The sequence below is a fragment of the Agelaius tricolor genome, unplaced genomic scaffold (assembly GCF_023055355.1).
Source record: "Agelaius tricolor isolate 1412-34295 unplaced genomic scaffold, bAgeTri1.0.p SCAF_15, whole genome shotgun sequence".
Classification (NCBI taxonomy): Eukaryota; Metazoa; Chordata; class Aves; order Passeriformes; family Icteridae; genus Agelaius; species Agelaius tricolor.
The window spans coordinates 14,393,076-14,408,259 of NW_027269275.1; the positions used below are offsets into that span (position 1 = coordinate 14,393,076).

The 15,184-nt window shown below is 45.4% G+C and overlaps 1 protein-coding gene across 4 annotated transcripts in view; it reads left to right on the forward strand.

The window, feature by feature from the left end:
* The first annotated feature begins 2,717 nt into the window (after positions 1 to 2,717).
* Positions 2,718 to 15,184, forward strand: part of CNOT1 (CCR4-NOT transcription complex subunit 1) — a 55,308-nt gene continuing 42,841 nt past the window's right edge. For all 4 annotated transcript variants that reach the window (XM_071440571.1, XM_071440574.1, XM_071440572.1 and 1 more), the window contains exons 1-7: positions 2,718 to 2,869; positions 8,405 to 8,681; positions 12,454 to 12,561; positions 13,228 to 13,326; positions 13,825 to 13,893; positions 13,999 to 14,053; positions 14,444 to 14,647. In XM_071440571.1, coding sequence (XP_071296672.1) covers positions 8,580 to 8,681; positions 12,454 to 12,561; positions 13,228 to 13,326; positions 13,825 to 13,893; positions 13,999 to 14,053; positions 14,444 to 14,647 — 637 coding nt within the window. In that variant the 5' untranslated portion in view covers positions 2,718 to 2,869; positions 8,405 to 8,579. The remainder of the gene's footprint in view (positions 2,870 to 8,404; positions 8,682 to 12,453; positions 12,562 to 13,227; positions 13,327 to 13,824; positions 13,894 to 13,998; positions 14,054 to 14,443; positions 14,648 to 15,184) is intronic.

The window sequence follows — 15,184 nt, forward strand, 5'->3', positions numbered from 1 at the left end:
TCTGCTCCTGGAGTAGACATCCCTCCCTCAGACATCACTAAGGGGTCATGGTTGGGGTTTGCAAAGCCTTGCTGCTCTCATCTGTGTACCCTTGTGCTGGTGGAGCTCCTCTCCATGGGTAAAACTCCTTCTCCCAACTTTGGAGAGAGAGGCAGTGTTCTGCATAAAGGGAAATAGTAATCATGTTTATCAGACAGGGAGACACCCCATAGTCCTATTCTGTGTCAGTGTCTGGTTTGAACTCTGGTTTCCTGCTGGTCTCCTGCCCCTTCTCTCACATCTCCCTCTGCCTGGGCTACACTTTGTGTTACAAAGGGTTGCCTTCAGCCTGTTTGGGTTTTTTCTTTTGAGGATCAGAATGACCCTGGGGTAGGGACATGCCAGTGCAATGTTTTCCTTGCCAGGGGCTGCTCACTCAGTAGAGAAGCTGCTATGAGTGCATCAACCTACTGAAGACACTACAGTAGAGCAAAGCTCTTCTCCAGATTTACAATCCTGTTCTTCCAGGTGTCCAGGAAATGGGACTGGGCCAGGTTTTAAAGGATGCTTTTGGGATAAAGCAGTCAGTATTAATTTGTTTTATATTGTTCTCTTGGTCATTTACACTCTCTATGGCTGGTGTTGCTCTGGGCTGTCCCTCTGTTGCCTGTCTGGATGATAGTTTCATTCCTGCCTTTTTTGGGTTGAGAAGTTCCCCCAGCTGCAGATTTGGTTGGGGGCGTTAAACCTCAACAGCAATGCTCTCTTTTTCTGTCTTTGAGTTTCTTTTTATGTTGTTTGGCTTCTAAAACCCTTGGGGAGGGAGGAATTCAGGGATAGCTCTTGATGCATTTGTGCCCAGATTTGTGCAAAACCTGGCCCTGCACCTCCTGCATCTTCTGGAAGCAGCACAGGCTGTTGTGGTGAGAAGGAGAACCATGGCTTGTGCTCCTGCACTTCTCAACGTGGTTCTCTCCTGCTGCAGCCAGTGGCTGCAGGAAGGGTGACAGCACATGGGTGCTTCCCCACGTGGAAACGTTTGGTCTTTCCTTGCTAACACTGCGTGTAAATGGGGACCTCCCCATTGCTGCTTGGGACAGGGAGACCAGGCAGTGGAGAAGGAGGAAGAAAAGCCCTAAGCCCAGCAGGAATGTTTGAGAGATGCTATGAAGGCACAGATCCCTCCTGCCTTCTCCCAAGGGATCTCCAGCATCTGTTCCGTCATCTTTTGACAAAACCAGGCTCCACCAAACCCCCACTGGCACTGGCTGTGTGCTGAGCCCCTTTGCCAGGCTCCTGCCTGTGAGCAGGAGCTGGGGCTTGGGAACCCTTTGGCATAAAGAAGATGGCCAATTGTCCTGGATGTGGGGAGCACAGAGCCACCTCCCATGGAGCCCAGCAGAGATGCTCAGCAGATACAAATGCCAAAATGGCTTCCAGTACCCACCCTGCAGGAAGATGAAAAGGTTTGGTACCTGGTGGGTCTTGTGGCTCTGGCTTTCCTGAAGGTGTGCTATGCATGAGGAGGTCCCTTGGCCGAAGTGGATGAGGACACTGTCTCATGTCACCTGGGAAGCACCTGGGCTCCCTTGGTGCCCCCGCAGAGTCCCTGTGGCTGAGGGCTGGGCAGGTCTGGAGGTGCTGTGGCCGTTCCTGTTTGCCTTACTGCTCCCCTGTTTACAAACACTAGCCTTTTAACATGTATTTTGTACATGCAGAAAGTGGAGGGAACTCAACTCAATAAAAGTGACATTGTGATGCGTGTGCCAGCCCAGCACGAGGTGGTTTCTGTGGGAGATGCTCCCGGGTGGGATACAGGGATGAAGCCATATCCTGAAATGCCATCCCAGCTCTCCGAGCTTTGGGATGGATGGTGTGGAGCTGGGAAGCCCCACTGCCTTCCTCAGGCCCTCATTGTCCGGGGTATCTTCGCGCCCAGGGCCGGGGAATGCCAGGGGAGGCTCTGTGGGCCCCGGTCCCCGTGCGGCACCCCAGCGTCGCTCCCTGGGGCCGGCAGGCGGGTGTGGTGTGGCTGGGAAGGAACTGAAGGCAGTTTCCTCTTCGGGACTGAGGCCGGCCATCCGGGAGGGTGCAAATGGAGAGGGGATTTCCTTAGAAAGGAAAACCCGCGCCTGGAGCGTGCCGGGCCGGGACCGGGCGCTCTGAGGGACCCGCAGCCCCCATGTCGGGGGGGGTGGGGGGGGGGGGGGGCATCGCCTAGGCCGTACCAAGGCAGCGCGGGGGAGGGGACGCCAATTCATGGGCCTGTACCACGGCGCTGCTCGGGGGGGAAACCGTTCCTGGGCTTGTACCACCTTCTTGGGGGAGGAAACAGCGAGGCGAGGGGGAACGGGGCGGGCCGCACCACTCCGAGAGGGGTAACCCCTCCCCCCCCGCATGACTCCGCGCGCCCTTTGGCACCGCCCGCCACTTGCCCTTCCCGCCCCGCCCCCGCGCGACGCCCCTCGCTCATTGGCCGGCCTCGGCAGCGCGGGTTGGCCAGCAGCGCGCACGCGCAGACCGAGAGGACTTCGCAGCTCTGATTGGCTGAGAGAGTAGGAAGGCTTTCGGCCCCTCCCGGCCAATGGCGCGCGGCTCAGGCTCCGCGCGGAGGGCGGCAGGATGCCCTCCCCCGAGGTCGCACGGCGCTGATTGGCCACCTCTCACGCGGCCCCGCGCTCTGATTGGTCGAAGGCCCCTCCGCGGGGGCGCGGCAGCTCCGCGCGCATTCCGCCCCTCCGCTCCCCCCGCGCCCCCCCCCGCGAGAGGACGGGGGAGGGGAAAGGCCGCGGCGCGAGCGCGCGACCCCATCCGCCATTTTGTATCGGAACGGCGGCGGCGCGAGAGAAGCGCGCGAGCGGCCCGGCCCGGCCCTCACGACACCGCCGAGGTGGGAGCGGCGCCCGCCCGGCCCCGGGGGGGTGCTCTGGGTGGCTGTGGGGGCACTGCGAGCTTCGGGGCGGGGGGGGGTTATCGGTGGGGACGGGGCCGGAGGCAGCGGGACCGGGCCGGCTTGCGCTGGGGCAGCGGGGCCGGCTGAGGCACCCGCCCGGCTGGGCCGCCCGCCGGGGTGTGCGAGAGGCGGCGGCGGGACCCGCGGCCCTCTCCCCCCCCACTCCTCGGTCCTGCGGCCGCCCCTGAGCCACAGAGGGAACTCGGCCGGGGCCGGAGCCGCGGGTGTTCCCTGTTCGGTGGCGGGGGCAGGCGGCTGCGGCAGCGTCGCGAGGTGGCGGGGAAACCGCCAGCTCTGGAGCTGTGCTCATCGTTCCCCCTGCCCTTGTGTAACGCCGGTGGTGACAGGTGGAGCTTTGAGGACTCCGGGCCGGGCCTGCCCCGGCCGGGCTCGGCGGCCTCCGTAGCAGATCGGTGTTGTTGTAACTTGCCCGCAGAAAATACGGAAAAAGTGAGCTGTAGTAAATAATCCGGTGACATAACCTTCTTGCAGACCACAGGAGAGAAATCCTTCTCAGTGCTGTCCTTCAGTTTAGAAAACGCTGCCCAGTAAAATGGACTTGTATAATTCTCAACTAGAAATAGCAACAGTTGGGTGTCTCGACAGATGCTGTATCAGTACAAGAGCTTCTTTACAATAGTTTCCTAACTTAGATTAGTACCATTTACTCCTTATACAGGAAGGCCTATGGGTACTCATAGTTTCAACAAACCACAACCAATTTGGACTGTATTTACGACAGAAGTGAGATAATACTGCAAATACAACACTAGTCTGTTGGTGTATCATATACTCAGTTTGTTTCTGAATCCCACTTGTTGCAAGGAAGCATGGCAACTGCTCTCAGGAACTTTTCTCAAGCAGGTAACAAAAGAGGTGTGACTCTGACAAGTCACTCTTAGTGTACCCAACTGATTCCTGTTTCTAAGGTAACTACTTTGGCATTGGCTAAAATTATAGGCAGGGTGAGTCCAGGTGGGGTGACTCTCTTATAAACAGGAAACAAACTTAGTTGGTTTGTCTGGTTTGTCCTTTCCACCTTTGTTATTTCGATTCTTTCAGCCCTTTTGCTTCTAAGTTCACTCTTAACTGTTGATGCCGTTGGCCTGATGTCTCCAAACCAAATTCACAGCCAGTTTGTTGCCTATCTATATCTCCTTGGAGAAATACCTTATCCTCTTTATCCTATATAGTGTTCCTAGATTTTTGATTTATGCTGAAATGGCCATTCTTGGTGTTCAACTGAGTAAGTGGAAAAGAAACTGTGGGAACATAACTTAGCAATAGAGGACAATAATATTTTGTGTCCCTGTGATGGGACATAACTAAATCATGCTGGGAATTGTATCACTGAAAATCATGGTTGAGGCCATTACTATTTTAGCAGATTTCTCTCTTGTTCCATAAACATCCCCAATGTATGAATATTGCAGTTTTCTTCGACTTTTGAAATAGCATTTAGCTGTTCTAAAACACATTTTGGATGGTAAAAAAACATGAAGCATTTAATAACAAGTCTCTCATTTTTTTCCCTTCAGCAGAAACTTTGTTTTGGAGTTCTTGTCTGAAGGAGAACTTGGAAGTGAGAGTTTCTTGTTGTTTTGTTGTTTTTGGTTTTTTTTTAACAGTCCAGGTTGAGATGTGAAAATGCCTGAAGCAGCCATGTCATGTTTGATGCACATCTCATGTACTTGAGGTAGATTCCAAACTGCAGCTTCACTGGCCTGAGTCAGTAGGAGCAACTTAGGTGCTGAAAACTGAAGTTACTGTGTCTAATCATATTTTGCCTTCTAGTTTACTGGAATTGGGTGCAGCTTTCCAGGGTATGGAATGTTCAGGTGTCTTTTCTGTTTGTAAACATCTGAATTTGAACTGGTCAAATGAATTGAGGAACTTATTTTACTGCTAATGTGAGTTTCACTCTCTGGGGTTTTTCCCTTGGTAGATTTCAAAGTGGTAGACATCCTGAAATATAAAGTACAGTATGATTCAAAACCACCTTTCTCCCTTGGATTGCTCCCAGTGTCAGCCTTCAGAGAGGTCTGCTGCCCTTCCATGTTTTGTATTTGGTTATGGGTTTAAAAAGAGGGTAAGGGACTGTTCTGGAGAGCAGGTTTAGCACTGGTCCCTTTAGCATGTTTAATGCAATGTTTTGTGACAGGAGTTTAGAACCTAATCAGCAAACGCATTGCTGTTTGTGTCACTTGATCTGTTTTATCCTCCACATGCAGCACGTGTGCCCTGAAATCATACAACTCCTGAAATCCAGTGGCAGTAGTTACTTACTTCTGCAAAATGCTGAATAAAAGATCCAAAGTTAGCTTAAATTTTGAAATTACTTTCTTTGTAGGGGTGTTTCTGAATTCGTGGAAGACTTCAGGTTTGTCAACTTCACCATCAAGGCTTAGTTACTCTCTAGTGATTTCTGGTTATTAGGGAGTGTCTTCGGTCACACCTGATGGGTGGTTTCATATTGACCCACTCTATTTTGTGGTCTTTGGATTCTTGCTTGAAATTTTATTCCATTTATGTTTTAATCCAACAGAACTCTGCTCTTGAAAAAAGATCTACTGAAATAGATGCCAAAAGTCTTTTGCTGATGGGCTGTTGTTTCCCTTAGGAAGTGTTCAGGGTGTGTAATGCTATAGAATTTGATAAATATTTTTTATCTCTTTAAAATGGGTTGTGTTGCACAATATAAAATAGTAATATTGTAAGAGCTCCTGAGTCCTGTGCTGGGTATATTAATCCATTACTGTATAATAGGATCTGTGGCTGAAAGTAGATAATTTTGCCAGGTAATCTTAATTTTTTTATGAACTCTCTGTGGCTGAGGCCTGACTTGTCTGAACCTGGCAGGTTTGTCCCATGGACTGAAAGCTTCCTGGATTGTTGAGGCCAGTGTAGGGAGATTCATTCCCACTAAGGATATATGGATCTAAAAATAAAGTCTGCTTCACATAGCATTCATAGCTTCCTTAATCAGTGCTGTAGTAATTGAATTTTAGGCTTGCACTGAATGACCAAAGAGGTACCTGAGCAGTTCTGCTTTGCACACAAAGCTCCCTTGATTACTCTGTACTCTCCTGAGTTAGGTTGCATCATTTGAATCTCTGAAGTGCTGTTAATGTTGTGTCTAGGGGAGCTGTCAGGTTTGCTGTGTGCTGGGATACACACAGTGCAAACCACATGTTTAGAACGGAAGTAGGAAGCTGTTTCCTCAGCTATTGTGTTCCCTGAATCTCAGTGTTGGCTCAGGCTCTTCCTTGAGAGGCTTCCTTGAAAGAAAAAATCCATTTTGCCTTCAGCTTGGATTGTCCGGTGGCACTGCCAGATTTTGCAGTTGGAAGGTGGCAAAGCTTGTTTTGCTTCTTTGCAATCAAAGCATTCCCTGCTTTTTTGGAAGACAAGAGATGCTAATAGGAGGGTGGGATGGTCAGTGTGTGGTATGGCAGCAGGGAGGCTTGAGCCCAGCTGGAGAATTTCAGAACTAAAACCCCTGAGTTTTAGGTGGAGTAAGTGTGATTCCTGTGCTGTTTGGATTGGTATGATGAAAAATGCCCAGAGAAATGTGGTTTTTCTTCCTAGGGCCCTGAAAGGCAATCTCTGAAATTCTGTTACTGCCTTAAAAATTGGCCAAGTTGAAGTTTTGTGTTATGTCCTGTAGGCAGTTCAAACAGCCTGTGAGTTCTCCAGGCTGGTTGCTATAAGCTGATGCTCTGATGGGGCTGAATTCCCCTTGCTGACTGCTGGTTTCAGTAAGTGCAAGTACTGTGCTGAGGTCTGTGTGCTTGATTCTTAATAAATGCTTTTCAGCAGCTTTATATTGGTCATGCATGTTAAACCCTTCCAGTAGGACTGTCTTGGAAGGCATGTACTTGCCAAACCCAGTGACATTTTCTAGGTTATTCCAAAAGAGGAATTTAAAGGTTATTAAAAACAAAATCAGGTCCTGTACAACTGAGAAATCTTTTTAAACTTCTGTGCCAGTCCTCCCTTCTAGATGTTCCACAGTCACTGGCCTTTTAAACCTTTATATATAAAGGTAATGAATTGCAGCTTGTCAGATGTACTAAAACGAAATGGAAGTTTTGTGTAATTCTTCTCACTGCAGTTTTAGACATGCTCTGAAATTCTTTTAGAGACCAACTGCCTTGTCATTGAAGAATACTTTCAGTATTACTGCTTGAAAATGTGTTCTTTGTGAGATGTAAGCTTTATTGCATAAGAAGGATCTTGCATATCTTCATTGAGTAGTCAGGAGTTTTCTTTGGCATACTGAAAGTCTGCAAGTCAGTTGATTTGACTTTTCTTACAAATAATTTACCCGTATATTTGTGTAACATAATAAATTTTTTCAAACGGCAGAATCATCTTCATTGCCTCTGGTAGGATTTGTTGCTCCTGATGTTTTGAAGTGTAGGCAGATGTTAAATAAGGTAGGTTCCAAGTGTAAGCAAGCGAAAACCTTTGTATAAAGGGAGATGGGAAGGAGAGTTGTACTTGCACCCAGCACAGCCTGTTCACCTGCTGGGAGCTGGCAGAGGGAGGCCCGGCATGGGAGCTGTGCTGCCGCAGGAGCGCTCCCTGGGCTGGTTCCTCAGTTCCGTGTGCCAGGCCAGCGCATCACCCCAGCCATCCATTCCCATGATGAGGCACAAATCACGTGCTGCTGGGTTTTGCCATGGAGAGCCAAGACCACAAAGCAATCGTTTTTGTTCTGAAAAAGGGATCTTCAGACTCTTGGCATGAAGCCCAGTGACCTTTGTGTTTTGATCAGGTAGAGCTTCCAAGCAGTGACTCTCCAGCTTGATTCTACCTTTGACAATGCACAGTGCTGCTGCTCAGAGCAGCTCGTGGCTTCGTTTGACGCTCCTCATGCTGTTGGATATGCAGGACTTGCTTTGGGATGCAATTTTGTCACACTGGCAATCTGTAATTTAGCAGATGAGATGTCAAGTGCCAAGTTTTGTGTTGTCATAGAAATTTATTAAGCTGGCAAGCTCTGCTGTTGTAGCTTACTGGAAAGCTGTTTCAGTATAAGCCAAATGTTAGGGTTAGTTTATTGCAGTTCTTTGTGTGTTGCTCATTCACGATTGCTTCTTTTGGTGTACCAGGGTTGAGGCAATACTGCTGGATGTACTGGCGCAAAATATAGCAGAGATGGTAAAAGTGCATTTTTTATATTAGTTTATGATGGATGCTTTGAATGATTCTGACATCTGATTGTTGCTGTGTATCTAGTTCATTATTCATCTCATTTCCTTCTTTCTCATGGTGCTGAAAATCATTCTTCTGATTGAGCTGTTTGCTGGCTCTTTCAGACTGCAAAATGCAGAAACAAAAGTGGTTGGGTAGTGTAAAAACAACAGAGCTTGTGTTGTGAAAACTTAATACTACTTCATTTTCCTTGTGAACATAGTTATGTGATGTTGCTACAGAGCTTAAATCTAATTTAATACTGTTTTCCAGGTGCCATGCTTCAGAACAGACAAAGACAACTGAGAAAGAAGAGCTGAAGCAAGTAACACAGAAACAGATAAAGACTCACTGGGGGAAAAAAAATTGACCTGTCTCTGAGGTGACTAAAGGGGAATAATGGTGATTTTGCGCCGGGCTCGGCCGCCTGCTTCCGCCCCAACCAGCAATGAATCTTGACTCGCTCTCGCTGGCCTTGTCTCAAATCAGCTACCTGGTGGACAATTTAACCAAGAAAAACTACCGAGCCAGCCAGCAGGAAATACAGCATGTAAGTAAAGTGATATGGTGCTACAAAATAAACTTTGTAAGGAGAACTGGAGTTTCTCTTCTCGTTTGTATTTGTACTCTGCCGTGCTCTTGTATATGTTACTGTTTGCTGTGGTGTTGGGAACTGCCGGGTGTGTCTGATACTCCTGCAGGTTCATCTGCCAAGTCATGGAATACAGCTCAGAGCTGAGACCAGTATTAACTTTGTAGCTGAATATCAAGATTAACTGCTGCTCCTGAAGGGTGGCATGAAAAGCTTTCCTAACTTGTCCAGATTAAATATTTCCACTTTCGGCCATTCAGTGGAACACTGATTGGAAAGGGAAGGAAAACGTATACATTCAGTGCTCAGAGTTGTTGCACTGGAAGCCTGAGTATGTTGTAATTTACCTCTGAATGTTCTCTCCTCCCTTGATGGAAGTTTTTTTTTCCTCTTGTCATTCAATGACTCATGGCTTGGTTGTGAAACTGAGCTGACTGTCTTGGCCCTGGGTTTTCAGAAGGCAGGCAGAGTAACTGCATGTTGAGTCCCAAATATCTATGATTAGGGCAAGAATTCTGTTTTAACTGACCTTTTTAAAAATAGCTCTGCCTTGCAGGGTGGACTGAAAAGCATTATCTGCAGAGGAGTGCTTAGGAGGAAGTGAACGCTGCTGAGCTAGTTTTAGAAACTGGTTTAGTTCAGTTCCCAGCAGACAGCTGGGCCACTCAGTGTTGAGGGTTTTTCCTGCAGCAGTGCAATCCTGCAGCGATTTGAATCAGATTAGAAGGCCAGAGGGCTTAAGCAGTGAGTTTCTGTAACATTTGATGTCTTTAAAAGTGCATTCATTGGTTATCTTGAGGTGAGAGGAGAGTGATTTCAGCAGTGTTGGTTTTTCAAGTGTAAGATGGAATGGGTCTCTTGTAACTTTTGTAAGTTTCTTATGTTTTTGCAAGTTCAGTACTCCAGGGCTCATTTGGGATCATGCTGTCCTTTTGATCACTGTTAGTTTCAACAGATGGTTTTTGCAGCAAGGTGTGACCAAAGCATGACTTGATTTGGGAGAAGATATGGTTGATCTGCCATTCACTTGGAGCATAGCTCTCTAAAACAGGGCCAGGTTGTTCCTTACCCTTCAGCCAGGCCTCTTAGCCTCACTGTGGTGAAAGGGGTGAGAGACTGGGACCTGGTCTATGGAAATGGCTGAATGGTATATGGTTATAAAGCAGATCTAGAATTTCAAGGCTAAATGCCTAAAATCTTAATCCCTTGTCTTTTTTGTTTTTAAATTTTATTTTCCTGGAATTGCTTTACTTTTGTGGTTGCTGGTACAATATTTCTTTAGTTGAAGAGAATGTATGTGCTATAATTCTGTCTCATGGTACACTGCTTGGGGTAAATTTTTGGCATGATTCACTCAATTTTGCAAAGTTTCCATCTAAGCATGTAGAGTTGTGGAAATTCATACTTGGAGTTGTTCTTGTCTCAGCTGAGCAAAATGACACTTCTGTTTAAATACGTCACTCGAGTGTAACAGTGGCAAGGCTTGAGGAACTAATTTCTGTTTAAATATGTTATCAGTAGTCATTTAATATCGCTAATTCTTAAAGAAATTGAATGTATGTTTAAAAAACTCAGAAATATTTTATGCATTTGTCAGACACAAATTCTAAACCATTACTTCCTCCGAGGTGAGTTTTTGCGGTCTCCTTCCCTTTAAGTGGTAAGGAGAGCCTGATTGGAGAGGGGGAAAGGGCTTTGTGGATGGGTTTATCTAGGAAAGCTAAAGTTTTTGAATGTAGAAAAACAGAGTTATTTTTTGTCTAATCCTGTATTTGCCCAAACACATTACCTGATAAATCCAAATGATGCATGTGGCTCAAGCTTTATCCTAAATCACAGACTGGTTGAGGTTGGAAGGGACCTGTGGAGGTCATGTGGTCCAACCTCCTGCTCCAACAGTCACTTAGAGTGCATTGCCCAGAAGTATGTCTGGGCAGTTTTTGGGTACCAACATGAATGGAGACTACAACCTTTCTGGGCACCCCCTGTCAGTGCTTGGTGACCCCTGCAGTAAAAAAATACTATTTTTGATCTGGTTTTATGACTGGATGCACTGTCATGTAAATGTGTATCAAGGCTGCCAATACAAAGGTTTCTTTCAGCTCTTTCTTCAGGAAAACTGGCAATTCTCATTGCCTGTTTCCTGGAAGAGCTTTTTTGGGAATGTAGTTAGAATTGAAATTTGATACACTGCACTTTTAGCCTTCTCTTCCCTTCCCTTCCTTCCTGTATGTTAAATTTTCAAATTATTGTCCTTTGGAAGATACCTCAGTGCAAGGAAGCAATCTACTTCTGATGCAGGCAAGTTGTGTGGATGGCTTTAGTATTACAGTTTTCTTTGGCATCTGATTACTTTGATGAATTCACCTTGGTCACACAGCACCATGCAACTTCTTAGGAAATTGACCCAGCTTTATGTCAGTCTTGTTACCACATCCAAATCTTTGTATTTGATTGTGATTGCCTAAACAAACTGCCTGTTTTCTGAAGCCTGAGCTCGGTAGTAGGATTTGCTGTTAATTCAGGTTTGCTGCCTTTTGCACCAGTCTGAGCATCTTCCTGATCCTGGGGTATGGCTGCCTTCAAAGGCCCAGCTGTCACCACAGCTGGGCTGTTTACTCTGGACTGACATACCACAGGCATGTATTTTATAGCTTCTGGTCAAGAAGCAGAGCTGGATTCAACTTGGAAGTTTTTTTCCAGCAGAACGAAACTTGGCAGCCACTGGAATCAGCAGGCTCTGAGGGAAAGGGAAGCATAGTGTCAGATAACAGTAGAAAAATTGAGACAAAACAGTCAAACATCAGAGCCCGAGCAGACAGAGCCTAAAGCAACCCTGTTTGTCTCTTTGCACAAAGAAGCTACTGGCAAACAAGGACATTCATGACTGGTGAAGCAGTGGGCTTGGTGTAGGCAGTCAGACCAGAGGCAGAGCTGCAGGTTTTTGCTGGCACATGTGTGTCTCTCCTGCAGCTAGAAAAGGGAAAACAGTGGGGAAAATGTTGCTGGTAGATGAAGGTTGGATTTGTTATTAGCTGCTACTGTTTGGCCAAAGAGGCAAGCTGCTGTTGATTGGCTTCACATTTCTGACTGTTACGGATTCTATTTAAAACAAGTAATGCTGTCCACTTGGTTGGGGTGTAAAGAAAGGAGCAAGTTGTAAAACAGTCTGCAGCTATTTCAGACAACAAGCTGATGAGCTGGTCTGTAGCTGAGTTAAACTTAAGGTAAATGATAGGGGATGCAAACAAAAATGTAGTACTGTTAAGATTTAGTAATAAGTGATAGGTGTCATAAGTCAGCAAATGCAGATCACCCATTGCACAGGTGCTGTCCCAAGGCTGTGTTCTTGCAAAGCTAGGCACTGGAGCTGTGGGGAAAAATGGGGAAAAGTGAGGCCATGGACAGTGTGGATTCTGGGCTGCTTTGATGGCAGGATCCTGAGGGTAACTTAAAAACCCCTTTTTACTTAGCTTTGTAAGAATACCAACCCTGAAATCCATGGCTTCTGTGTCAGTGACTTGTGTCTAGATTCTTTGTTTATACTTCTTATTTGCAAATAGAGTTAATGATGTGGTTTCTAGGTTACTGATTAAAAGGAACATTTACAGCAGTTTTGTTGAAACTGTAGATGATTTGACTACTAGCAGTACTGCTGTATCCATGGTGCTAGACCCAGATCTTGCTCTGTAATGACTGTTTGCTCTTTTTTTGATACTTTTTTTTCCAGATTGTGAATAGGCACGGTCCCGAGGCAGACAGGCATTTACTACGCTGTCTATTCTCGCACGTGGATTTCAGTGGCGATGGTAAAAGTAGTGGCAAAGATTTTCATCAGGTACAGTTTACACCAACATGTCTTGTTTATTAATTTTGATTGTTAAAAATCTACTGTGGGATTTCATCCAGGTCAAGCACAAAGGCAGGTTAGAAGCAGTAGATTCAAACAGACTTATTTTCTGGTTATATGGCCTTTCAACTGGAAGCACTTTTTGCCAATCCTCAAAATAATATCTGACTTACAATCTCTTGCTCTGGAAAAAAACAGGTTGCATCAGTACAAATGCTACTTTTACCAGATGCAGTCCTCTTGTTTGCAAGTCTTTCTGTGTATTTTAAGAGTTTGTCCAAATCTATTAACTGACATTTCTGGTGCTGACGATGTCTATTGGCAGGGCTGTTTTCATCCTTAAGCAATTTTGCCACAGACTTTTTAGCTCCTAACCATGAATCAAATACTCTTGGGTTGTCTATTGCAAAGTGTGAGGATGTTTACAGAGAGCAAAACATTGCACAAATGATTGAGAATGTTTCATCACTTTGTCAGTCTTAAAAGCAAAGCACACCTGAAGAAAGCTTGAATGGAGTTAGTTGATGTTAGAGAGAATTTGGGCACTTACATAAGTACTTTACCTTTTAGTTTTTCTGTACACAGTGCACAGTAGATTACTTTTATTGTCCTGTTACAAAACTGTGAGTCTTCAAGTTGTCTTGTTCTTTTCAGACTCAATTTCTGATCCAGGAGTGTGCGTCGCTGATTACAAAACCAAACTTTATCTCGACGCTGTCATACGCCATTGACAATCCCTTGCACTATCAGAAGGTTTGTATGCTTCTTGAAGGGGATTCCAGTGTCAGAAACTGCACTGAATAGGTCTCTAGAAAACCAGCTAGTTTTCCCTTGTAGTAAATTTTTCAAAACCTGAGCTTGCCTGGTTGGTGTGGGTCTTATTTTTTGTTAAACTAAGCAGGTTAGTCAATCACTCAGAATTACTGCCAACTTAATTATAATACTTCATCTAATGTTGGTACTTCATGGCTTGTTTATGGCACCAGAACCAAAACAAGTCATCACTGCTTCTGTTTCTTTCAGTATGAAAGCCATGATAGTGGTTATATAGGGGGATATATGGAAGAAGCTTTTAGAGAAAATGCATCCAAAAGTAGTTGGAAAGTTGTTTAGCCATAGAAGCTTTGTGTTAACCTGCAGCAGAATAGTTACTAATATTCCAAGCTTGCAAATAGACTTTAGATAGTCTGACACATTGCAAATGAGATTAATCCCAGAACAACTTTCATGTTATTCTCCTTACTATTTCAGAGTCTAAAGCCTTCACCCCATTTATTTGCCCAATTGAGTAAAGTCATCAAATTAAGTAAAGTTCAAGAGGTAGGTGAACGCTTATTTTTAAAAAAAAAAAAATTTTTTTTTTTTTTACTTCGCAAATTAGAAAGGATAAGATCCCCTTACTATGATGTTTGTTTTTGTTTGTAGGTGATTTTTGGTCTGGCTTTACTGAACTCTTTCAGCTCAGATCTGCGAGGTTTTGGTAAGTTTTCTCAAGTACTGCAGGCAGGGACAGCCTTTTTCAGCAGTGTGCTTTCTAGATGGGTAGATGTGTGCCTGCCTGACCTGACCTTGCAATTAGTGGTGCCATTGGGAGGGGCAGTAGATGACCTTGTAGATGATCTTGTGTGAAGTTGAAGGACTGTTTCATGAATGACTTGCTTGATAATTAATCAAATTGGGGTATTGTGATATCTTAAATTGTAGTTGTCTGTTAATATTTGAGTTCTCAGGTATGAGATTTCTTTTTAAATCTGAACTGTTGTGGCCTGTGATAAACAAACTCAAATTAAGAGAATGGTGCCTAGCTAAATGAATATAATATTAAAACAGAATCCCAGATTTTGACTCTGACCTCTTCTGTTTCCAAAAGCTGCCCAGTTTATCAAACAGAAACTCCCGGATCTTTTGCGCTCTTACATTGACGCAGACGTCAGTGGAAATCAAGAAGGTGGCTTCCAAGATATTGCAATAGAGGTCCTGCACCTTCTCCTCTCCCATCTCCTCTTTGGGCAGAAGGGAGCCTTTGGGGTAGGACAGGAGCAGATTGACGCTTTCCTCAAAACATTACGTAGAGGTAAGTGGTGCTGTTCAGGAAGCCTGACCAGATGCAGACTTTGAGCTGGATTTTCATGACTTGCTGTCAGTGCAGAGTGCTGAAGTGATGGGGACTTGCTGACTTAGAACTCGGTACATTTTCGTAGTTCTAAACTGACAGAAAAGTACCACTATTCTGTTTGCTTTCGATGAGCAGTAACGTGATCTCATGTTCTTGAAAAGTTTTGATGAATAAACATTGAGTAAGGGATATTCAAGTCTGTGTTGGCTTGTATGGCAAGGTATTTGTGGCTTTAACTAAAGCAGCTCAGTGCACTGTAGTTGAAAACCCTCTAACAGAGTAAGGAACATAAATTTCAAACAGGTGCATTTTAAGCATTGCTTTATTATATTAGATGCAGATCTATGAGGAAGCACTAGAACAGTGAGGGGAGGTACTTCTGACTTGAACTGTGGTTCATTTCCTGAAAGCTACCATTGTAGTCTGCTCCATTGCAAAACCAGTGTTTGCTCTAAACATGTCACACTAGGGAGGATGTGGACTCAAGATGATAAT